This window comes from Chlorocebus sabaeus, chromosome 21 (assembly GCF_047675955.1).
Source record: "Chlorocebus sabaeus isolate Y175 chromosome 21, mChlSab1.0.hap1, whole genome shotgun sequence".
NCBI classification, from domain to species: Eukaryota; Metazoa; Chordata; class Mammalia; order Primates; family Cercopithecidae; genus Chlorocebus; species Chlorocebus sabaeus.
In genome coordinates, this window is record NC_132924.1 from 68,923,715 (window position 1) to 68,951,123 (window position 27,409).

Consider the following 27,409-nt stretch of genomic DNA (forward strand, 5'->3'; position numbering starts at 1 on the left):
TATGTAGACCCTCGCTACTACATGTGCGGCACTTGAACTAACAGGATGTGCATCCATGGAATCTTTTTCAAAATGTGGAATCTCAGGGCCCACCCAGTTCTACTGAGTGAGAATCTGTCCTCTATCAAGAGCCCACATTAAAATTTGAGAAGAACTCAACTAAACTACCAAAGTATATTATACTTTTGATTTTTAAAAGAGACATAAAAATAGTTTTTGTTCCCTTTTACCTGAATAGATTCTTTTATATCCCTACTTTTAGCACGAAATAATGTGTATGGCAGGGCAGGTGCATCATTATTTAGATTAAGTTTACTGCTCATTTGTGATGTAATTCAAATTTTGCAATTTAAGAGGGATAAATTCTTTGTGCATCTCAAATTAGTGGCTTGTTCCATTTAAGCTGGGAAGATGAAAACATAGTCTAAGTGTATTCTTTGAACAGGTAGGTTGGATTTTCAAGCAACAATCAGTGAAAGCCCATCTAACACTGCTTGAATCATTTCACTGAGGCAGTGTCAGATTAACATAGCTGCTAGCACTATTACAAAGTTTTGTTTTAAACCTTTCTTTTTAAAAGAAAATGCTCTTTATGGTAGCCTAAAAATTTTCCATAACTACATAATAAGAATTTTAAAAATATGTAGTAGAAGTCGTGACTTCTGGGTTTCAAGAAAAGTCTCAAAGTACAGTGGTTTAACAAAGTTGTTTTGAGAAGAGGTTAATGTGAATTAACTGCCTTTAACTGGAACCACATAAAGACTAATGGTGTATTTTAAATAATAAATAGAGTGATAAAACAGCAAATAGTATTTATAATATGTGGTAATCTGCAATCTTTTCCCTGTAAACATCTTTTTGTCAGAAGCTCTCAGGAAAGGAAAGCAAGGAAGATTTTTAGTGCAAAACAATAACTTAAAACTCAAATATGAAACCACGAATTATACATCTTATGTTAAAACTTTGAATTTTATGTCATAACCTTAAACTTTAAATTATGGTATATAATATGATTTATATAAATAAAATATCACTTCCCCAATATAAAAAGAACTCTTCAAATTCATGTAAATATAACAACTTTTGTACTATTTAGTTCACCAAGGTAGGATACTAAACAAATAAATAATTATTATTTATTTTCAATATATTATGATTAGAAAAGTTCAAAAACCATGGTAGTTAATGTTGAATTTGAATTCTTATTTCTTAAAAGATAATAAGATCTTTCAGATTAAACAGAATGTGTGATAAGAATTGTTTTGTACGAATTCTAATTACTTTGAAAATTATGCTATAAATTATCTGCTTTTCTGTCTTGAATTTCCTTCCCATATAATTAGGCATTCTCAAGAATCAAAACTCTTATTGTCTCTTATGAACAAAAGCCATAGAAACTGCTAATTATATTGCAGTTAAACATGTTTTTCTTCTTTGTAAAGATCCTGAATTTCTGGTGTTTTTGAGAACATTTTTTGACCATGGAATAATCGAAGTGCTGAAGCTCCTCTTGTGTAGCAATCAGTATAATTAGGTTCTATCTATAATCACATTCATGTTATTTAAAAAGTTGCCACGGTCTGTGTCAAATAAAAATTGACCTAAATCTTTCCTGGTCCCTAACTCATTATTTTATTTTAAGAATCAGGCCACATTCTTATAGATATATCCCTTTCACTAGACCCCTAGGGCCTAATCAGGGGCAACTCAGAGGACAAGTCATGCTGCCAATGCCATCCTCTAATGAGTACTTGAACTCCTCGCATGCCCTAGGGAACAGGTGGCCATCAAAACAAACTTTCTCCATTTTGCATAAAATTAACTTTTTATTTCACGGTATAAATGTTTTGTGAGATTATGTATTCAACAATTTTTGATAAAGTAAGTTTTATGATCATTTGACAATCTTTTTGTATTTTGAATTAAACAGTTACTGGAATTCACAAATATCCATGTTTTTATCTGTAGATTCTAACCTATTTTTCAGAGGAAAAAAAGTACGCATAAATTGAGTATCTGCTTATATTTTAGGACATCTTAATACAAAAAAAACATTAAGTTGTTATTACGTATTTGCTTTTGTTTTTCTGTTGCTTATTGGTTTTCTTATTTGGTTTTTGACTATGTTTATTGTCAATCAGTTTATCTTTGACTCATGTATAGAATATGTGGGCAAAAAAATTATATGAAACCTTTAAGAAATGTTTTAGAGCACAGACAAAGATGAAAAAGATTTTCAAGTCATCTAACTTACATGGAGTTATAATATCACCAATAAAAATACTTGACAGGGCCAGGCACAGTGGCTCACGCCTGTGATCCCAGCAATTTGGGAGACTGAAGCAGGTGGATCACAAGGTCAGGAGATTGAGACAATCCTGGCCAATATGGTGAAACCCTGTCTCTACTAAAATACAAAAAATTAATGAGGGGTGGTGGCACACACCTGCAATCCCAGCTACTCGGGAGGCTCGGGCATGGGAATTGCTTGAATCCGAGAGGTGGATGTTGTAGTGAGCCGAGATCGCACCACTGCACTCCAGCCTGGCAACAGAGCAAGACTCAGTATCAAAACAAAACAAAACAAAACAAAACAAAACAAAACAAAACAAAACAAAAAAGTGTACAAAAGGTAAAACTAGAAGCAAATATGTTTATGAATATCCAAATATTCTAAATAAAATTATACAATCAATTCTATTAAAGAATTTTCTTAGCTCAGTTCATTAACTTAATATTTAAAATGAAATATGTACTTTCCCCAGTACAATGTTAAAAATTAGATAAAAATCTTTTTTGTGTGTGATCAATTTAAATATGTTAGCTAGGAGAAGAAGAAAATGTTCTTAACATAACCAAGAAACAGTTGAATCCCAATTAAAGTTCTTAATGGATACAAACACGTTATTAATTCAAGGAATCTGTTATTATAATTGTTCTTTGAAAAATATATATGTGTATATGAGATGCATCTTAAACTTATCTAGACTCCTTGTTTTAAACATAACCAATGAGTGAGATATGACTGTGGATTGGAGAAAGAGTTGAAACAAGAATTGGTATATTTTTCTTTTTTCTCAGAGAGATTTAAATCATGCCTCTACTATATCTTTTTGGTGTGTTCAGTTTTTTTAGCTCCTGCTGAAGCACTGAAACTTTAAGAAAAATAAATCACACACACTTAAATGTACTTGTTTCATCTCATTTAATAAAGCAGAGTAAGCACACTGTTTAAAAATTTGATGAACTTCCTGGCAAAGGGAAGAAAAACGTGCTCTAATTTAAAAATGAGGTAGGTTAGGAAATACCATGTTTCTTGAATCACTACCAATTTTCCCTTTAAAGAGAACATTTTAGTGTGAAGTCATCGATTAAATAAAATCATATAAATTACTTGCTATCATAGAGCAAAGGTTTTCTAAATAGAAAGTTCTATATTATTTGGGTGTAGGATATGAAGGTTTGCTGCCTTGGTTTACTTCATCCAAGTTCAAAAGTTATTTTTAATTGCACTGTAGAAAAATGTTTTAATTACTTCTTGAACATGAGCCCCACTGAGAGGACCATTTTGTTTCTAAAGAGCAGAATGTTTTTATGTATACTCCACTTTTCTTTTAAATCGACATTCTTGTGTTGACAATGTAAAAAGATGATCATCTTGTCCTCCAAATCTGTTCAGTTTTATAGAAACTCATTAAAAACATGTGTATTGTCTTTATGTCTTTAAATGTAATCAAGGGCAATATCCAAATTACTACTTTCTAAAATATGTGTGTGCGTGTGTGTGTGTGTATGTGGAAGGGATGTGTGTGCATATGTGTAACCTTGTGAGATAATAAAAAAATTGTTCCTAGAGATTATTTACCTAATGAAATTCTATCAGATATACTCAAATGACAAGAACATCTAATCTAATCACACACTAGGTTTATACCTAATGTAATTCAAAAGCATAACAATGTAAATTATTCAAGGACAGTTGATGATGATGGATGAATACATTTACACTATGAATTTATTTATTGAAGACCTAATGCAAAGAAGCATCTGTAAATATGGCAGCTTCCTGTAGTTAAGAGGGAATAAATAACCAAATATTACAGAAATGCCTATAAATATTATAGTTAAAGTAGCTAGATTAATCAAAACACATTGAAATCCTTCTAATCCATATTTCGCATTATAAGATACAGACCTCTAAATCATTATTCATAGTGAACTTGTAAATAACAAGACATTATATGCAACTTTTGCCATCTGCAATGGACAAAAACCACTGTAAAAAAATTTTTTAAAGGCACATAATTATGTCATCCCACATTGAAATATTGAAAAATTGTCTCTTAAACAGTCAGTAGAAAACACCACATACTTATAAGATAAAAGAGTTTAAGCATAGGTCACAATTTAGTAGATAATAATTATCAAATCATGATATAAAATAACAAAAAAGTTAAATAAATTTTCATATATCTATTTAGTCCAAATTAGATTAATATGCCCAGCACTTTCCTTAAAATATGTTTGTACTCAGCACTACATTCCTGCAATTCAATTTGAGGCATTCATTCACCATGGTAGAAAACCTATTTTAAGATATCAGGATGGGAATCAATCAATCAATAATATAGAAATACAAAGTTGAAATGTGACAGAATAAATTGTCTTAAAAAGCAAACTTTATGGCCAGGTGTGGTGGCTCACGCCTATAATCCCAGCACTTTGGGAGGCCAAGGTGGACAGATCCCGAGGTCAGGAGATCGAGTCCATCCTGGCTAACATGGTGAAACCACGTCTCTACTAAAAATACAAAAAATAAATAAATAAAAATTAACTGGGGATGGTGGCACACGCCTGAGTCCCAGCACTCAGGAGGCTGAGGCAGGAGAATCACGTGAACCTGGGTAGCAGAGGTTGCAGTGAGCCAAGATGGTGCCACTGCACTCCAGCCTGGGCAATAGAGTGAGACTCCATCTAAAAATAAATAAATAAACAAACTTTATTATACATTTAATTTTCAAAAGCAATTCTATAGCATATAGCCAGTTACATTATAAAAGGTTTCCTAAAAGGCCGGGCGTGGTGGCTCACGCCTGTAATCCCAGCACTTTGGGAGGCCAAGGCGGGCAGATTATGAGGTCAGGAGATCGAGACCATCCTGGCAAACATGGTGAAACCCCATCTCTACTAAAAATACAAAAAAAAAAAAAAAAAATTAGCCCGGTGTGGTGGCGGGCACCTGTAATCCCAGCTACTCGGGAGGCTGAGGCAAGAGAATGGTTTGAACCTTGGAGGTGGAGCTTGCAGTGAGTCAAGATAGCACCACTGCACTCCAGCCTGGGCAATAGAGAGAGACCCCATCTCAAAAAAAAAAAAAAAAAAAAAAAAAAAAACCCAAAAAAATTAAGTTTCCTATTGAATTATAAAATGTTAACGACCACAATATTTAAGTAAAAACAACACACTTTGTTGATTTTGTTCCAGGTTAAGGATAAGTGTGAACCATTAGGACAAGTACAGTACTGGTAAAAGAAACTAAATCATATATCACCCATTATAATAATTATTGCATTTACATATTGTATTTTCTTAGTTTTGCCTTAATCTTTATATTCACCTAAGTTCACCTTTGCTGAATGTTAAAAATAAATGCTGCTTTTTAGTTTTGGGAAGCATAAAAGTATTTTTCTAATATTTTGATATGAAAAATTTCAAATACAGGAAAGTTAAAATAATTTTACTGCTATAAACTTTTGTCTTCCACCTAGATTCTACAAATTTACAATTTACTACAGTGTATCATGTATTTATCCAGTCACTCATCTCTCCATTCATCAATCATCTTTCTTTTTATTAAGGCAAAGTAGCTTCAGACATCGGTACACCCTTCTTACATGATTAATGATATGTCTTCCACTTCAGTTTTCAGAAAGAATACTTGTATTTTGATGACGTCAATGACACACTTTCAGAAAATGATTTTTGGTGGTAAACACATTTCTTAATAATGAAGCAGAAGTAATCAACCATGGGATAACAATAAGGATAGATATTTCACAATAGTATGCTGTTCTAAGCCTGGGTGTATCAGCTCTATTATCTTTATAATGTCTCCAAATGCTCACTTTATGAGTGAGAACTCAAGACAGAGATGTTAACTTGCTCATGGTCACACAGTAACTAAGTGGTGTAGCTAAACTGGATACTGTGACAGCTTCTTAACACTGCCATCATCTCCATGAAGGCAGTTTATAAACCATAAGCCAATTATGTAAGTATATATAATAGTGTTTGTTTAAGTTCAAGTAAACAAGTATCCTAAAGTGTAATATATTGTTAGGAACTAGAGAGGATTCAAAGAAGATGGCAAACTCTAACTAAAAACAAACAAACAAACAAAAACTTAGTGAAATAGAAATAGAAACCCAGATTTGTATTGCTCTAAAGAATAAACTAGTGCTGGTTGGCAGGTAACTCATTGAAAATCAGACAAAATACTGTATTATAAAAATGCAGAAGAGAAATTTCCACCTGACAAATTTAGAGAAAGGACTTGTGAAATATATTGGAAAATAGTCTTGAAAAATTGTCATGATTCTTGGTAAAACAATTTTCATAAACAAAGTAATTTAAGAATAAAAGTTTTGGGAATCCCAAGTGGTAGGGTAGGAGGATACAAGGAAATTCAACTGGAAGTGAGCCTAGAATTATGTAATTTTTGAGCCTAGAATTTGTATTTTGGGGCTAGGTAGCAGAGACATTGCATGTCTTTTAAAAGCATCTGAATTTGCTTAGCCAATGAAAAACCATTAAAAAATTGTGTATATTTAGAGATATACCTTGTAAATATTATAAAATATTGATTTGGAAGAAAATTATTTAAAGCCGTGGTCCATTTTTTATAGGTACACACACATAATTTTGCTCGCAGTTTCTTTTTTTAACTTTTATTTTAGGTTTGGGGGAACGTGGGAAGGTTTGCTTTTTAGGTAAACTCATGTCACAGGGGTTTGTTGTACAGATTATTTCATCACTCAGGTATTGAGCCTAGTAGCCAATAGTTATTTTTTTCTGCTCCTCTCCCTTTTCCCACTCTCCACCCTCAAGTAGAGTCCAGTGTCTGTTGTTCCCTTCTTTGTGTTCATAAGTCGTTATCATTTAGCTGCCTCTTACAAGTGAGAACATGCAGTATTTGGTTTTCTATTCCTGTTTTAGTTTGCTAAGGATAAGAGTCTCTGGCTCCGTCCATGTTCCTACAAAAGACATGATTTCATTTTTTTTATGGCTGCATAGTATTCCATGGTGTACATGTACTAATTACATTTTTTAAATTCAATCTATCGTTGATGGGCAATCTATCTATCACTAGGTTGATTCCATGTCTTTGCTATTGTGAACAGTGCTACAAAAAACATTTGTGTGCATGTGTCTTTATGGTACAATGATTTATATTCCTCTTGGTATATACCTAGTAATGGGTTTGCTGGGTTGCATGGTAGTTCAAAGCATGGGACTCGTTCGAGAGGTCACATCAGTCCTTTAGGAGAGAGATGGGAAGACTTTAAATAGAAAAAAAGTAAATAAGGGAAAAATATTCTAAAAATTATTAGTGGAGAATTGGTAGTAATTGCCAGTTAAATAGATATGGGAGATGAAACTGAAAAGATGAAAGTGGAAAACATTTTCTCCTCAAGGCAGGGTTGAATAAGAGATACAAGGTACTTAATTTGATTTAAGGTACAGAGTCAAGGTCACTCCACACCACAGTGATGTTCGTGATGACTTTATCTATTTATGCTTGTAAGTCCAATATCCCAAAGCCTTTTACTTCTTCTTCAGTCATTTGCCTTTATGAGGAAAACTATAAACCATTTCTTTTGGTTATGTCCATTTAGTTCAAATAGCCTTATTTTGTAGTGGTAGATGGTAGCAAGCTTTCCTACTATTCTCTTGATTAATGATTAAAAAGTATGTTAAAATAGTAAATTAAATAACCAAATAGTGTAGAAGTACCTGCAACTTAGAGACATATTGCAAATTACATAGGTGCAAGCACTCCGTGTAGCTTGAAGCAGTAGAAGGAACTCGAGGCTCTTGTTATGCCCTGGCTCTGCCAGTTACTAGTTTGTACCTGGAACATTCACTGGGTCTTAATCCCAGGATTTCTTTCTGGGGTACGCATGGATTAGATAATGCAGATAGTACAGAAGGAAAGGGTGCAATAAATAGTACCTATTATTTTCACTTGCCTTGTGTGTTTATCTTTCATTCTAATCAGCCCTTCTCTCTCTCCTGATGTGACTCATCTTGAACTTTTCTTGGGGTTAAACTATCCCAAGGGCTATTCACAGTTTCCCAGCCAGCTAGCATCAGAAGTTTTTCCAGGCCTGTTCCTTGGCAGCCAGAGGTTTTTCTATTCCACAGCCAAAAATGATATATCTACTCTGCTTAGGCTGTTAGCTAAGAATGTGAGATGACCTTATGTTGCATTCCCTGCATTCTTAATGCGCTGAAAGTTCCCATTCATGGTCTATTGATTCTTTGGGGCTTTTGTTTTCTGTATGTTGTGGCATAGCTGAAAGGGGAAGAAACCGGTCACTGCGGCTGCCATCCCGGTGTGCTGGCAGTCATCTGGTGATAATTATTCCCCATTACCAACTTCCCAGCTAGTTTCTTTGTAAATATTTTGAAGTCTGAGGCTGTGATATTGGAAATATTAATATAACTTTATAATGTACATGATTTATCATTAGTCTTTGTTATTTTAGTTGTCTTTAGCAGGTTTTTAGAATCCTTATCAGCTATCAACTTGCTTCCACTGGTAATCTAAGTTTACGTTACCATTATTTATTTATTTATTTTTATGTATGGATTTAAAGACTGAGTGTCACTTCATCACCCAGGCTGGAGTGCAGTGGATGGCACCATCTCGGCTCACTGCAACCTCCACCTCCTGAGTTCAAGAGATTCTCCTGCCTCAGCTTCCCAAGTAACTGGGTCCACAGGCACCCAACATCATGCCCAGCTTCTTTTTGTGTTTTAGTAGAGAGAGGGTTTCACCGTATTGGCCAGGCTGGTCTTGAACTCCTCACCTCAAGTGATCTGCCTGCCTCGGCCTCTCAAAGTGCTGGGATTACAGGCATGAGCCACCTCGCCTGATCTTATGTTACCATTAACTTTTAAACATATATTTTATACAATATTTCACAAAGTTTTAAAAACAATGTTATAAAATAATAACAGCCAGCAATTTTCAAGACCAATAATATGCTTGGCATTGGCAGATAGATAGATGCATATGTATTCCCTAATTAATTCTCCCAACATTCCTCAAAGATATATACTTTCTGATATAAAGTAACTGAGGCTAGTTGATATTTTTTTCTTTTTTCTTTTATTGTGGGTGGGCGGTGGGGCATGGGGGAACAGAGTCTCCTCTGTTGCCCAGCCTGGAGTGCAGTGGTGCGATCTCAGCACACTGCAACTCCACCTCCAGGGTTCAAGCAATTCTCGTGCCTCAGCCTCCCAAGTAGCTGGGATTACAGGTGTGTGCCACCATACCCGTCTAATTTTTTTTTTTTTTTTTTATTTTTAGTAGAGATGAGGTTTCATCACGTTGGCCAGGCTGGTCTCAACCTCCTGGCCTCAAGTGATTCACCCGCCTCGGCCTCCCCATGATGCTGGGATTACAGGAGTCAGCCACCGTGCCCGGCCAAGTTGATATTTTTGAAGTAACAAATCTAGTGACTGGGAGAAGCCTAATTTCTACCCATTTTCTCTGAATCCTATCACAGAACAGTTTTTATATAAATACAGTGAAGGAAAAACTTGCTTCTTTTTATGTTTCTTTCTGAAAGAGTTTTCCTTCATAGTTATAATGTCACTGGGATCTCCTTTAAAGTGTGAAGAAAAGAATGTGTATGTGTATTTCTGTGGACTATCTACATTTTAAAGCCTTGTTTTTTCCTTTCATAGAGGGTGTTACTACTGATTCAGAGAGAGGGGATTTCTGTCATTTTTCTGCAGTGGGGTTATGATCCTCCTTCCCTGCTCTGCAACCTCTGACATGTTTTACAAGAGGATCGGCTGAGTGGTTCATGGTGTGAAATTAACTAGGCCTTGCAGCACTTGTGTGAGAGAGTTTATAATTATTAATTCCACCCTTTTTACAAATGAAATTTATATGATTTGTGTCCTAGAAAACCAATACATATCCCAACTTTTAAATTTACAGATACCTCAAATGCCTTAATTAATCATTCTGTACATTTGATTCATTCTCAGAAAAAAAAAAAAAATTTGTTCTTGTCCTTTTGGGGGCTTGTTGGTGGAAGGGATAGGTCCAGCCAAATGCTGGTCAAAATGTTGCTGTACTAGACATTCAGTCTGATTCTAATGCTGAGAGCAGCAAAATGCATTCATTATTTAAATAAGCTCAAGCTGCCAAATGAATCATAAGTGCAGCGTGTGTCCTGTGCCAAGGTGTCATTTTCATTAAGTGTAAGATTGCACCTGAAGGACAGTTTAATTTGCAGCTGCTAAAAATATTTCAACAGAGTGGTACTGTTACAAGTGGCAGGTGGTGCCCAAACGTGAATTTTGCAAGAAATGCCATCTGTGGGATGAGGTATGGAAGAATGTCAAGGGGGTGGTAAAGGAGATAAAGGGGAAAGAGAGAAAAGTGGTGTATTTATTCAGCGTTTATTGCTGTTATCATAAGTAAAGTTTCCATGCTTCACATGATAGCATTGGCCCAAGATTAGTAAACGTGATTGTTTGTTCAGCTTCCACTATGTGCTGAGGACACTGCAAAATTGCCCTAGTATCTGTAAATACAAAGTTTATTCCCCAAAGGCATACCATTTAAGCTATGCAAATCCAAGAATTCTTTCCAATTCTATTTACCTTTCATAGTGTTTACATTGCAGTTTTTATGGCAGTGAGATTAATGCACTTTGATCTTGCTAAAATGGATATTGCCCCTTTCTTTTGATGTTCAGCTTTTAATATACATTCACAATGACTTTCTCCTTCACAAAGCAATAAATCTTTTCAAATTAATTTCAAAACTATTTTGTTACACTACTGTTAGATGGCATTTTGTGAACAGAGTAGATGGCATTTTCATGTGGAAAGACATCCAGGGTCCCTGTATACATCATTAAAGATCTGTATTTGTGTCAATTAGTTTCAGCGGCCACATTGAAATCAACAATTTGTAACTGCAGGCTGAAAATAGGTATTCTTTACTTTAATGGGCTACAGGACACAGGTTTAAAAAAGAAAACTTAATTATTAGATTTGAGTTTTTCATTTCTGCTTGCCATTTAATGGGAGTGACTGGACGTAGAATAGCTTCCTTTGTGAATATCATGAACTTTCTTAGGTTACCAAGGGGAATTAATAAAGTAGGTCAATCTGAATAGATATTGGTAAACCTTTCCCATAGGGAGTTTTTGATGACAAGGCAAGTTATTGAATTTCTTGTAGTTTCACAGGACAATGGGAATCTCTGATCTCCAACATATGCATTGTTCTTAGCTACATAAAATGGAGAGACATGTTTTCTATTATTTTAATCCTACTGACAAAATCTAATTCTGAAGAATTGCAAATAGAAAATTTTAATGCATTAATTATCTATTGCAAAGAGAAGAACAGCTTCTAGGTTAAAAGAACATTCATAAAATTTCAAAAAAGCATTTTGAAAACCTGCCATTGTATAATAGCTTGCAGAAATAGTAGCAAATTTAAAGAAGCATGTGTAAGCATTTCTTTAACTGACATCCTAAACATTTTCGAGTCTATGGTAAGCTCAACTCATCCAAAAAACTTGTAAACCTTGCCAAAAAACAAGAAAATGTAATTCCTTCTTTCAAAGGAACCTACCATTTTAGTTTAGGAGATTCATTTATGTATTAATTCATTCATTGAGTCATTTGGGAACTATACACTGTTTCAGGATTTATGCTTAGCAAGAAAGAAAAAGAAAAAAATAGGGATATTAGTTTACAAGAAGATGGATGGAGGGAAACAAGTGATTAAGAGAGAGTTTTATAGATTCTAATTGTGGAATATGCACCAGATGCCAGGGAAAGGTTTGTGTGTTAAAAGGCAATAGACCATACAACGTGGTTTGGAGATGGTAAGGCTGGAGGCAGAGAAAACAGAGTGAATGTGACTGCCAGGAGAGAAAAGATAAGGGCCTACATGTGGATAGTTGCAGTGGGAAAGATTAAAAATAAGCTTACTGGAAAACATTGTTATATATAGAAGCTGAAGGCGAGAGAGGAAGAAATATAGGACAAATGCCTGTCATAAGACAAGTATGAAAATGCAGATATTATAAAGAGAATTAAATGTTATAAAATAAGGAGAAGCAAAGATTCTTTCCATGTCATATGAACAACAAGTTTATTAAGATAGTAGATTAAAAAAAAAAAAAGATAGTAGGTAACGTGTTGTACAATGATAAACAGTTTAATTAAAGGATTCATAATGAGAGTCTGTGGTCAGTTCTGGTGGAAAGATACATCAAGGTTAGTTAATGAATATTAGGAACACTATGAAAATGTAACTGACAAGGTTTCCCATTTCCCTATCATGCTAAAAGACTTGGGAGCCAAAATCGTGACCCACCTCAAGTGTATATATTGATCCACGTGGTAGATACTTTTAGCCTTTGTCCTGACAGAATAACGTCAGTACATCAGTTTTGTCTTTTTTGTTTGTATGTCTTAAATTATGTTAATTTATCAAATCTATGAAACCTGAAGTCTGTTCTGGAGAATGTATCGTATAAATGCATTCATATTTGTTTTTATACACTGTATGGGGGGCTTAGAGGAAATAGATAATGCAGGCAGAAGACCAGTTACATTATTCCAAAATATCACTGTAAAATAATAAGGACACAAATTATACTGGCAACATTAAGATTATAAAACAAGAAAAGGAAATGAAAACCATAGGAATACTTTTGGTATTAAATTTAGAGCACTGAAAAAGAAGTCCTGCAAGAGATGGAAATTTTTAAGGTAAAATAACATTTTATTTATATGCCTGATGATGAGATTAACCAAAATGACAAACGTAGGAACAGGAGCAGTTTCAAGAGGAAAGTTTATAAGTAAGAAACTTATAAACTTAAGAAATTACTTAAGACATTTCTCATAAAATTAAAAAATAAGTATGATAAATTAAAGTTGCAGTGAGGTATCTAGATAGAAATTTTTATGTAGAATTTTGAAATGCAGCATTAGGTCTAAAAAAAAAAATAGGAAAGTTGACATAGCTTGATGAACTTGAAGCTACAGAAGTATATAAGTTCTCAAAGAGAAATAAGCAAATATAAGATCATTAACAGCTGGGCACAGTGGCTCACGCCTGTAATCCAGCACTTTGGGAAGCCGAGGTGGGTGGATCACCTGAGGTCAGGAGTTTAAGACCAGCCTGATCAACATGGTGAAATCCTATCTCTACTAAAAATACAGAAATCAACTGGGTGTGGTGGCGTCGCCTGTAAGCCACTTGGGAGGCTGAGGCAGGAGAATAACTTGAACCCGGGTGGTAGAGGTTGCAGTGTACTGAGATCATGCCAATGCACTCCAGCCTGGGCAACAGAGTGAGACTCCGTCTAAAGAAAGAAAAAAAAGAAAAAAAGTAAGAGAGAGAGAGTGAGAGAAAGAAAGAAAGAAAGAAGAAAGAAAGATCATTAACAATATTGAAATAGTGAAAGAAACACTAGGTGATGACTTCATATATAGAAGTAAAAGAAAATAAAGGGCACTTAAAGAAAAATTTAAGAAGTATATATAGAAATTTAGAAAAAGGGAAAGAGAAGTCATGAATGAAATAGTGAAGTTTATATAGCTTACAATTCAGGTCCTGGGTCAGAAAAGCCACAAGAAGCCAGAAAAAGCAATGGAAATATTAGAAACACGTGAAATTTTATTGTGCCAATGTCTGAAGACAACTAAAACAGGATAAGTATACAAATCTATTTTTTGATCGTTCCTGTTGATTATCAATACAATAGCAGTGAAGGATGCAAAATGGCAGGATATATATATATATACACCCATTGAAGAAGTCCTCTGGTTTAAAGAATGAATGCAAGGAATCATGAGACTCTACAGCATACAGTGACTGTGGGAGTTTATTTTCAGGATAAAGAAATTTTTAAATGCATATTTGTATGTAAGGAGTGTCATTAAAAAGGGAAAGAATAAAAAATCTAAGGAAGAAATATATCTCCTTCCTTCCTTTCTGCAACTCCCCACTTGTGAGAATCCTTTCTACTTTTCCTCACCTTTCTCAAGGTCTTAGGTTGTCTTGGTTTTTTTTTTGTTTGTTTGTTTGTTTTGTTTTGTTTTCTTTTTTCTTTTTACTCTGTACAATCCTAATCACTCCACTGGCTCACTTTCAAATAACTTCAACTCTAGTCCACATTTCCTTCCTAAGCTTTTTTATTCATGACCTCTGGGTCTTCACAAGGCTCTCACTCTAAAGACACACTAAACAGAATTCATCTTCCTTCCATCTCTGAAATCTTCCCTTGCTCACATGCTCTCTATCTTAGTAACTCCTCTACAAGCAATTATTCAAATCAGAAGTTTCTTTTTTATGACTGTTCTCACTATTTCTTACATTTGACATATTATCAATGAGCATAATTCATCAATTGTATTTTCAATTGATCCCTGCATGTCTCCTTTCTCTATCCTCACTATCCCATCCACATCCAGGTCACTGCCCTTTCTCATTTGTGTTTCTATGACAGCCACCAAACTGGTCTTCCTCTCTTCATTTTGGCCTCACTGGAAATGTTTTGTTTTTGTTGTTTTTTGTTTGTTTGTTTGTTTGTTTTCTCTGCAGCAGCCAGAGTGATCTTCTGAAAATATACTCCTGACAATGTCATTACTAGGTCTAGAACACGTCAGTGGCTTTGTCCAGAGCCAGTAGGACAGATATATTCCTGAACATGACTTCCTGCATATTCTTGTCTCTGCTTAACTTTGTCATCATTCCTGACCACCTCCCATTTTCTTGACTACTCTCTGTGTGTACAACTTTCTCTATTGTTTTTGTGATTTTGCAAATGCATTCCTTTACCTGAGATGTTTCTGGTTATTCTTCAGATCTTGAAGTATATGTTATATCTTCTGACTAAGACTTATGCAAATTATTTCTGGTATATTCCTTCAATGCCCTATCTCCCATGGCATTTTTTTCTAAGCTCTTATTTTTGTTCTTTCTGTGCAGTTTAACAATTGTTCAGTTTCATTACCAGAATTCCCTTGAAGATAATAACTACAATCTAGACAAAAAACATTTTACCTTAATATGCCCTAATCTTCCACAATCCAGAGTATAGAGTAGGTGCGTTACACTTATTTTATAAACAAAAATATAAATGGTAAGTGATTGCATGAAGAATAAAGTTATTTGTGCAAAAGTTTGTAGAATATTGGATTGAGAGCACATAGTGAGAGACTTTAGACTTAAAAATAAGAAAAGATCATTCTTCCCTGAAAGAAGAGAAATTAAGAGGTGAAGGAAGGAAAAGGAGAGAGTTACTACTAAATGGCTTTGGTCCTATCAGTACAGCAGGCAACAACACCATCTTTAGAGAGCAAATTAAAGATGTATATTTGTCGATTTGAGGAAGAGCAGGTGCTTTAAAATAGTTGTTGATAGTAAATCTATAGTGATCTTAGAAGAAAATAAAACAATTTCTTAGCAACACTAGGGTTCTTGTTTAGGAAAAATAGCTTCAATTTATAGCAGATATATTTACTATGCGTACATGGGTTTTTAAACCCTTGCTTAAGTGTAAGGACAAAAGGAAAAAACTGGGGATTTATAAAGCTGCTACAGTGGAGATTCCAGCAGCCAAGAAATCCTAGATAATAGGATAGTTGGAATGACTGATTTTAAGGTTCGGATTGAATAAAGAGGTGATTCATCAGTGAGGGGATGAATACACTTAGAGAATAAGAGAGAAGGCTAAGACGACAAAACATAACAAGAAAGGGGAAGGCAATGTTTGTGGGACTGAAGAAGTAGAAAATGTGTGGTGAGCAGAGGTTTTGACCAAAAAGCAGATTTTCTAAATGTGAAACATTAGAAGAATGGCTCCTTTTAAATTGTTGGAAGAGATCAGCTAAAATCAAGGCCTATTATATTTGGAAATGGGAATGATTGATTTTCAAGTCTGAGATATAACCTAAATTTCTTGAACACAAGTTATGTTAAATTGACAGTGTTTTTCTTGGATAGTCTTATTTTCTGTGTTAATGAATTTGGTTTTCATTTTCTGTGTGTACTTCTATTTTTTGGCTGTACCTGACACTGGATAAGATTGTTAATTCACCTGCAAAACTCCCCACATCTGTAGTTATCATATGTTAAAGAAGAGACTAAGATTGAAGGTCCTTTCAGCAATGAATATTCTTGATAATTTGTTTGAGTTATTTCCCACTAGAGTCCAGATTTGTAAGATAATAATTATCCTCACATATTTTAGAGAGGTCAGTGCAGTGCTCAATAACATCTTCACTCATGCCCAAACACCAAGAGAACATAAGAATCTGCACATGTAAAATATTGTTTTATTTGTTGTCATTTTCGTGCTTTTAACATTGCTTTTGTTAGACTGTGACGTTCTGAGAACAAGGATTATATATTATGGATTATCTTTTGTACATGGCGTCTTGCACATACTTGTGATCTAACAACAGGCAACTGAATTTAATTACTCGGAGTTCTTTAAGTTATTCAAGTGTTTGTATGAACAACTACACTATTTTGGAGGTAATAGTAGACTAACTTCTCCCTCCATTGTTCCAGTGTTAAAGCGGAAGAATGTATGATTGTTTTCATTTTTATTCTGCAGTTGGATTATAATATCCTCAAACTTACCATGTGATGGAGGCTTCCTTTCAGTATCATCATAATAATATTAATATAGTATATTTGTTAACATTTTACAAATTCATTTCACATGTCTTAGACTTAAAATATGTGTCTTTATATTAACTATTTATGACAGACAAGGTGAATAGATCCCAGTTTGAAGTAACTCGATTTGAAATAAACATAATATGAAAATTATGTATCTGAGCTCAGAGAGGGAAGAGTCTTGTTAAAGGACACAGAAGCTGCAAGTGACTAAATTAAATCACTGCACAAACAGGTTTGTGTTACATATGTGCTCACATACAAACACACACACACACTTCTGGAGCCTAACTTTACCAATGTGATTGTAATTCTTTAGTTTGTGACAGTAATTCCTAACATGTCACATTAATTATTCTGCTCACCATCCATTATGAGAAAATATACTCCTCATTATACATGCATATTTACATATGTAATAGATATGTATGCGTATGAACAAGTAGAAATTTTTGAACAAAAGAAAGCTTTGAACAGTTATCCAGGTTAAAGTAATATATTATTGTATGGATCTTTAAAAAAAATCTGGTGCTAAGCAATTCTACTTTAAAATTATTATTATTCTACTCTTGTTCACTGGCACAATGAGCTTTAAATATGAACAGGTAATATTTCATATGTTTCACGTTATTTCCAGAGTCTGTAGAATTTGCCTGAAAAGGATAGCAAAGTTTGGCCTTGTGAAATATACTTGAATGCATGGTCCCAGAGCAAACGTTAAAAGGTTACAAGCATAGGACACATGATAATGATGATTATTCACAGGTGTGAAGATCAAGACTAAATAACTTGGATTATATGTGGATAAAGCTAGTTTCAAGTTCTGATCTCTTCCTGGTCTCTTAAGAATGGTGCTGACCTGTACGTGTATATTTCATTGTTACCTGGATAAAATAATACACTAAGGGATAAATGTAGATTATTGTAAGAATATAAATGTCTGCAGTACCCTAAGTGCCTTCAGTGAGGTACCCTTAGCTTCATAGCACATAGTTTCTTAAGGCTATGAAACTATTACATATTTTATATAGTTTGTGAGACACAGGCATATCAACCCAAGAACATTCAAAAGTGCTTTTTGAAGTGGAGCTCTAAATATCCCTGATATACATTCTGCATAACCTAGGCAGTCCCCTCCCCTCACCATTTTTCTTTTCTTTTCTCGTTGCACAGATATTCATGAATGCCTATCATGTTTTAAGCTTTAGGTTCACTGCATCAAAAAAAAAATACAACAAATCCTTATTTTCATGGAACGTATATTTCATTGGGGTGGCGGGGGAGACAGACAATAAGCAAAGGAAGATTAGATAGACAAATGGATAGATTAATCAATAAATACTTTGGGAGATGTATCATATCAGACAATAAATCCAATTAAGATATTGGAGAGTTTGGAGAAGGAGTGGTAGAGCAGAGGTTCATTCTGGCTGTTGTGTGGAGACAAGGGTTGGTAAGGTAGAAACTGAGAAACTAGTTAGGAATCTACTTTAGTAATTCATATTGGCAGCAGTTTCCTGAGGGAAAGTGGTATTGAAGAATGTGGTAAGAAATGGAGATAAATAGGGATATGCTGATGGATAGAATGTTGGGTATGAGAGAAAGGGAGAACTCAAGGATGACCAGGATTTTTTCCTGTATCTAGTGGAATGACACTGCCATTTACAGGAAAGCGGAATGACAGGAGAGGATTTGTTTTGTTTTATATAGATCTCACTTTTCCCTTCCCACTCAGTCTTTGCTGAAAACTGAAATAGACCGATTAGTATTTTCATTTAAATTCTTATGCTTAAAAGAAAGAATAACAATGGTGACAGCAATAAGTAATATTTGATAGTACTTACAGTTTGCAAAATATTTTAATATCCAGCCATGGATCTGCAATGTATGATCACCCTAAAGATTTCTTTCTGTACCTACTCCTAACCTTCAGAACAAAATACATAAATTTTTCTAGAGATATAAGATATTTTATAAGATACTTTATAATGCATAAAAACCAGTTAATATGTACCTACAAAATGGAAAAAGGAAAGATACATTTCTTGAAATATATCAATTAAGAGTTAAGAAAAAGTAAAAATGGACCATAAAGAATGGTATTATTTATTAAGCTGTGAATTAATATATATGCTATAATTTGTCTCTCAGATCCAAGGTTCATTAGTGCCCACCTCATCCCAGAGAGTGACAATCCTGAAGATGACAAAGTATACTTTTTCTTCCGTGAAAATGCAATAGATGGAGAACACTCTGGAAAAGCTACTCACGCTAGAATAGGTCAGATATGCAAGGTGAGGTAAAGAAAAAAAAAAAATGAGAAGGATGTCATTTTCCCATAAGGACTTTGCTTTTTAAAATTTTCTACCTGTGTGCACATACAATAAAAATTCTGGCTACAGTTTGGCTGATATAACAAATAAATGGTAAATAATGATTGAATATTATAGTTGGTTATGAGTAACTCTACACAGTCAAATATGCAGATAGAGGTTGTGAGGTAACTGGCATTGTTTCATAATTACCTTACATAATATCTGTTTGAAATTCTAGAGTAATAAAATGATTTTACTTTACCTGGGAGAAGACAATTTATGTTTTTTTCAGTCCTAGCATAGTTTTCGATACCTTGTTAGTTTGTTGGGTTTTGTTTTGTTTTGAGACACAGTCTTGCTCTGTCCCCTAGGCTGGAGTACAGTGGTATAATCTCAGCTCACTGCAAACTCCGCCTCCCTGGTTCAAGTGATTCTCCCACCTCAGCCTCCCAAGTAGCTGGGATTATAGGCACTCCCTATCATGCCTAGCTAAGTTTTGTATTTTTAGTAGAGGCGGGGTTTCACCATGTTGGCCAGGCTGGTCTTGAACTCCTGATCTCAGATGATCCGCCCCCTTCGACCTCCCAAAGCGTTGGGATTACAGGCATGAGCCACCGCGCTCGGCCTACCTTGTAAGTTTTGAATAAATATTTGTTGTTGGAAGATGTGAAGTATTCATTTAAGAGAGAAAAACATGAAAGCTCGTTTGTACAAACTGATCATAGCATCCTATGTACACATATACACACAGCACACACACAAACACCCATACAAAAACAATTTTGAAGCTGTGATCTTTACCTATCTGAGGTATTTCACTCATTGTATGGCTTAATGTCAAATGTAATTTTGCATTATACTGTTAGATACATGGAATAAAAATTGCTCAACAAACACTTATAATTAGTATCATCAGTGTGAAAATACAATAGTGCCATTTGTTTCCCTCTATGGTGCATAGTGCAGTATTTATGCAATATGAAAAAGTTAACTGTTAGTATATACTAAAGCACCCTTCAGATAAAGAAAATCATAAGCCACATTCCATGATCATCTTAAAATTGAATTCTGTCTTTTGAAGAAGGCATCCTGAAATTTAAAAAATCTGTTTCTTTCTATGTGTGACCTGTTACCCCAATATGATCTAATTATTATCTCTAGTGTATTCAATTACTGAAAAATTAAAAGTTTTCAATACTTGAAAACATACAAATAACATATGAAGTAGGTGAGACTTTTTTCTCTACAAAAAACATGTCATATTTAAAAGCACTACTTTCAAGGCTTAAAAAAATCTTTGAGGTGTATAAAAGTATATAAACAAAATATAAATCAGTTTTACTCTAAAGGAGCATGTTCTCTCAATATATGTACATAAGTACCATTTTTGAAAACTAGTTTCTAGTAAACACCTACCACAATAATAGAATTTGTTACTATGCTTAGGTTAAATCAGTTTTCTTCAAGGTGAGAAGCCTTTCAAAATGTTTTCTCTGGAATGAGTTTCCTTTATTAAGGGTTATTCAAATATTTTCTCAACGTGTTGTTTGTAAAACATAAATTGCTTCAACTTCTTCAGCTTATGAAATATTTGACGCTAGCATGCTTTTGTCTGAGATCTATTTTTTGTATGGGTATTTAAGGCATATGTTTATCATCCATTCTTTAAATACTCACTGAATGCCTACTGTGTACAAGCACTGGCTGTGAACCCACCTATGTAGGTAAGATCTCAATGCACAGTAGGTAGGAGACAGAGCATTATACCAAAACAAAACGAATTCATTCATTGCAGAGTAGAAAGGAAAGTTAAGTGATTTTTAAGATTCTATTATTTATTTTAATAGACAATAAAAATTGTATATATTTACTGTGTGCAATACGATGTTTTAAAATGTGTAGGCACTGTGAAATGGCTAGATCATGCTAATTAATACGCATTGTCTCACATACTTTTAATTCTTCATGGTGAGGACACTTAAAATCTACTCTTTTCACAAATTTCAATAATATAATTCATTGTTATTAATTAAAGTCATGATGTTGTACAATAGATCTCTTAAACTCATTTCTTCTATCTAAGTGAAATTTTATATCTTGGACCAAATCTCTTCATCCCTCCCCCAAAGCCCCTGGTAACCACCGCTCTACTCTCTGCATCTTTGAGTTCAGCTTCCTATATTCTACATATAAGTGAGGTCACGTGGTATCTGTCTTTCCGTGCTTATCTCATTTCTCTTAACATAATGTCCCCCGGTTTATTCATGTTGACTCAAATGACAAGATTTCCTTCTTCTTGATTTTTATTTTTAAACTTTAAATTGGTAATTATGACTACATAAATTTATGATTACAAAGCAATGTTATGATTTATGAATATAATGTGGAATAATTAAATCAACTAGTTAACACACCCATCACCTCAAATACTTATTATTTGTGGTGAGAACATTTGAAATTTACTTTCTTACTATGATTTTGAAATGTATAATACATTATTATTTATGATACCACATTGTGCAACATATCTCAAAGAGAAAACTGTTTCTTCCTCTTATCTACTTGATTTCCTTTGTTTTAAGGCTGAATTGTAGACCATTGTGTAAATGGACTACAATTTCTTTATCCATTGATCTGTAGATGAACATGAATTGATTTTATAAGTAATCCCTTGAATAAATAAAGGGACTACTCACAATAAATATCCCTTAAAAAGTCAAAAAAACTTGAGGGAATGATTTGACCACAAATGTAACAATAAGTGATAGCTACCTATATCTGGTCATTTAAAATGATTAGGAACTTTTAAAACATGAGGAACTGTATTTTTTGTTTGTCTGAAGATATAAAGAAAACAGAAATATATGAAATTATCATTTGCATTCACAGTGCCTAATACTGGTGTTCCCTTCTTTCAGAATGACTTTGGAGGGCACAGAAGTCTGGTGAATAAATGGACAACATTCCTCAAAGCTCGTTTGATTTGCTCAGTGCCAGGTCCAAATGGCATTGACACTCATTTTGATGAACTGCGTAAGAAGCTAGTGTTTATGTATAGAGAATATTTGTTCAGACTTTGCCATTCCATAAAAAAGCAACTTTCTCCAATTTTGTTTTTAAACAGAGGATGTATTCCTAATGAACTTTAAAGATCCTAAAAACCCAATTGTATATGGAGTGTTTACGACTTCCAGGTAAACAACTTTTTAACTACCTTATAGAAACTTCATGTTATTTAGGTGGTATCCAAGTACCCATAATTTGTGAAAGTATATTTTTGAAAGACAAGTGTTGCTTTAACCTTTGAGCTGTTGTGTATTCTTGGGTGACTGAAAGAAGTTATGATCTATGTAGATGTTTGTTTTTTAAATGAACTTTAGACAAAAAATCATCATTGTAATGATGTGAATGTGTTATGGTGAAACAGTTTGAAATGGTTATGTCATCTTATGCATATCTTTGACTTTAAACCTTGAATAAAATGTAAAATATTATAGAGATGGAAGTCTGAGGTTTGGGAAGAGTTTGTAGGGATATAAATTAAGGATGGAAAAATTAATTTAAATTTGTTGAAAATATATCGGAAACAATTCTCTGTCTCTTGATCTCTCTGTCACTTTAGTCAATTGCTAATGAATGAGATAAGAGAAAATCCCATAAGCAATTCCACTGAAAGTCGTATCTTTGACCAGATGATTAGTATGGGAATCTGGGGACAAAATACATCTAGAAATGTCAAAACAGTTCATGGTTCTTCCCAGCATGTCTATTCCACAGATGGGATATTTGCTACGCTTTTCTTTGGTCTTTAAACCTTTAACCCTAGAACTAAACTAGAAATGTATATGTTTGGAGAAAGTTGATTGTTTACAAAAGAAATTTTTTAATTGCCTTTAGGTAATTAAAAAAATTATTAATACAATCATCACTTCTCAACCTTTAAGATTGTGTGAAAACTTATTAATACAGCAATGGAAGACCCTTTACGTAGTATAAATAGTTTTAAAACTTTTTAAGTCAGTAAATAGATTATCTTTGTAAAAAAAACTATTTTTTTTTCCTGAGACTCCATTTGGTTTTTTATTATCTACCTTGTAACCCAGATTTTAAAATAATCATGTAAAAAGACATAAAATAAACAAACAGAAACCTTCAGCATTACAGCACTAGGGTTACATTATAACCACATAAAAAGACAATAAAAACAAACAAGAATCTTCAGCATTACAGCACATAATAAAAACAAACAAAAACCTTCAGTGCTGCAGCATGATTTTTTTATTATTATTTTTTATTTTTTGGAACCAGTGTCAAACTCAAACTTAATTTCCTTGTCCTTTTATCCCCTTTTATCCCTGCCCTGCTTTTCCTGCTCTTTCTCTACTGGCTCCTTCCCTTCTTCCTTCCCCTTCTGCTTCCTCTTTTTCTCTCTCTTCCTCTTGCCTCCTTCCCTCTTTCCTCACACTTCTTTTCCTATTTTTCATGGTCCCTAAGTCTCTTGCTATCAATTAAGCAGAGATTATTTCCCTCCAGACTATTACATTCAGTATAAAGTTCACGTTATACTGTACGTGTATACATGTACATTTGAAAGAAATGCATGTACATTTACATGCAGATAAAGAAGGATCTGCACTGGGATGTGGATGAAATGTTAAAAGAAAAATAATTTAAAATCAAAAGTCAGAACAAGTACTGCAAGTAACTTTGATAGTAAAGAAAATGATTAACTGCAATGTCCAACACTGTTTTATTCTGTGACTATTAAAGCCACTACAAATTGCTTGGATGTTTTACTCAATAATTTTTAAAAATCACATAAAAATTAAATAAAATTAAATAAAATTTAAAAATCACATAAAAATCTGTATGTCTAAAACTATTTGAAGTTCTTCATACCTAAATAATATTTCTTCCCTTTGGGAAAAAAAAAACAGAATGACTAATCTATAGAACTTAAGATACTCAAACAAATATTAATCCATTTCTTCTGGTTCCTCATTGCTCAGTGCAGGGGCTCAAATTTGAGTCTGCATCAGAATCTCCTAGAGAGCATGATAAAATTCAGATTCCTAGGCCTTGCCTCCAGAGTTTCTGACTCAATAGAAATTAAATGCGACCTAAGAATGTGCAGTTCACACAAGTACCGAGGTGATGCCCATGCCGTCTACCACCTTTTGAGAGCTAGAGATAAAATAATTTCACTGCTTTATTTCAATAGAATGCATATTTGTATGTGAGTCTTAATAGCTACATATCATACTCCTTAAGTATTTCGATGATAGCTGATTTAATCAAAGATAAGCAAAGTAAATAACAACGGAAAGGGGATATATAACCCAAACATTACATGGTGTGATGTATCAAGTATGCACTAATTTGCTATTTGTTCTGCTATGAAAATGTTATTAAATTCTATAAATATTTATTGAGGCTTACTCTCTGAAATGCCATATGATATATAATTTAGATAGCCAAAAAGAAGCCAGGCATGGTCTCTTCCCTCATGAAGCTTGCAGTCTATGAAACGCTGTCTATATGCAGCAGTTTCCAGTAATAAACTGTAGAGAGCACATGTTGTTCATTTGGTCTGATTTATATGTAATTTTCAAGGGGGAAAGTTTGGTTAAAAGATAAGCATTCCATATTTTAAATGTGCACAACTGTTTAATACCTTTATAAATACATTACTCAAGCCACATTTCTATAAGCCTAATAAAATGGAAAATTGTGGCAATTCAGTGGCTTGCTTCCAGTTTACCTGATTTTTTGTTTAGCGAACAAAATTTTTGTTTAGTGAAATGATGAGTATAATTGCTGTAATTCTCCACTTTAATTGAGTGAAATAGGTACTAACGTAATTATTTTCTGTGTTAGAAAGAGCTGATTTTAAGTGTCTTCACAAGAATCAACTTCCTACTTGATCTAATACTTTTGGGAATTTAAAAATAATATAATGTGACACATCATTTGACACTATTTTTTGTACTAGTTTCAGCCTACAAAGTGAGTTCTTAAACATTCTTGCTAATTTAAAAGTTTCCTGGGTTCTGTAATAATGCTTGAGACTTAATCTACATTTTTAAAAATTTCCCCATGATATTAAAATTACATATTCATTTATAGCTTATATGTATTTGTTTTTCCTATCAAAACCTAGTACTCTGTTTCATATGAAGGCATATATTCTGAGTACTAAAGCCATTTTCAGCTATGCCTTCTATTTTTAAGAAATCACATTTTTTTGTTCTTTTGTATATTGTTAAATGCATACACGTGACTAGAAAAATCCTAAACATTATTGCTAACAATTTATATTTATATTTTAATAAATATCAAAAATGTAAGAACTCAGTATCAGTATTTCTCTTACCATTGTATAAAGATGAACATCTGTTTTTATTCTTGCTGTCTTGTTCAGTAACATTTTCAAGGGATCAGCCGTGTGTATGTATAGCATGAGTGATGTGAGAAGGGTGTTCCTCGGTCCATATGCCCACAGGGATGGACCCAACTATCAGTGGGTGCCTTATCAAGGAAGAGTCCCCTATCCACGGCCGGGAACTGTAAGTAGCTTAGGTGTTTATGAGATGAATATATTTCTGCCAAAGGCCAAAAAACAATGCAGTTACAGACAGATATTAAATGTATCCTGTAATGTAAAAAAAAGATTTCAAGATTATAATAAACAAGACAAAGATTTTCCATGAGTGAATGAAATTTCACATTTAAAAACATGTTCTTTACAGATGTCTCTGCTTAAATTCAGTGTAAGATATAAATCTAAAATTATTAAATCTTATTTTAATTTTTGATCACACATTTCTAAATTTTTGCAAACTATTTTTACATGGTATTAGAGAAGTGCAGAAATAATTTTCAGTCTCATGAAAATACACTTTATCGTGTCTTCCAGGTTTTTACATAAATGTTTGATATTTCTATAACCTTAATTTTATAATTTACATACAAAACAAGAAATACAACCTCACATTCCTTAACTGTTATATTGTTGTACTATTGTGCATCTATATATACATACATAGATATATATATGTGTGTATTTATATATACTCCTACCATATCAAAACACATTCATTTTATTTCTCATGAATTATTAATATTTTTCAAGCTAGTGGCAAAGACAATTGATTTCTCATTCTAAGCTTCTTGTAAGATCAAGAATCTCTCATAATTACATTTTAGCTCCCAAGCTTTTACATTAAATGGTAGAAATTACTTAAGTGTGAGACTAAAAGCAAGAGATTGGAGATATTGTACTCTATAAATGCTTGCACTGCATCAATAACTATAGTGAAAGGAGGTGGTGAAATCTTAATTTGTCATTTTTGTTGTATTGTCTTACATAGAGTGTTTACATCCAGAGGTGGGGTTATGCCAGTGCAAAACCAGCATCTTTCTGGCTGCTGGGGCCATTTTCTCTTCTGCTTGGTCAAGACGTGCATTCTGATTGGTCACGTTTTGTGCAATACAGGTTGTTAAACACTTTGAATAACACTTTTCCTTATCACTGGGATTATTTTATTTATTACATTTCTCGATGGTACTTTTTTAGCATTATGTTAGAAACAAAACAATAAAGAATATATTTTTTTCAGTTTGAAAAGAGAATTTGTATTTTAGCATGATGCCATAGTAAAAAGTTAAATGTATTCAATAAAATTATTCTGAGTATCTCTAATTCAAAGATTAATTGCATTTAGTTGTAGTATACTCCATTCTTTATGTCAAATACTTCACCTATTTTACTAATAACACTCAAGCTTGTGGCACTAATAGAGGCACCAAACTTCTCCTGTACACTGAATTCATTACATATATTCGTAATTTTGCCTAAGAATTAGTGACATAACTAAATCTCACTGAGAATTAAGATATATTTGGGAAATATATACTATATATTGCACTACTCTTTTCCTTTATTTTATTTTTGAGACAGATTCTTGTTCTATTGCTTAGGCTGCAGTGCAATGGTATGATCTCAGTTCACTGCAACCTCCGCCTCCCAGGTTCAAGCAATTCTCCTGCCTCAGCTTCCCAAGTAGCTGGGACTACAGGCATGCACCATCACGCCCAGCTAATTTTTATATTTTTAGTAGAAATGGGGTTTC

The 27,409-nt window shown here is 33.6% G+C and overlaps 1 protein-coding gene across 5 annotated transcripts in view; it reads left to right on the forward strand.

Moving 5' to 3' along the window:
* SEMA3A (semaphorin 3A) overlaps nucleotides 1-27,409 on the forward strand; it is a 522,459-nt gene that overhangs the window by 451,602 nt on the left and 43,448 nt on the right. For all 5 annotated transcript variants that reach the window (XM_038004552.2, XM_038004551.2, XM_038004549.2 and 2 more), the window contains 4 exons: nucleotides 19,114-19,256; nucleotides 22,196-22,310; nucleotides 22,402-22,471; nucleotides 25,699-25,843. In XM_038004552.2, the coding sequence (XP_037860480.1) occupies nucleotides 19,114-19,256; nucleotides 22,196-22,310; nucleotides 22,402-22,471; nucleotides 25,699-25,843 (473 nt within the window). The remainder of the gene's footprint in view (nucleotides 1-19,113; nucleotides 19,257-22,195; nucleotides 22,311-22,401; nucleotides 22,472-25,698; nucleotides 25,844-27,409) is intronic.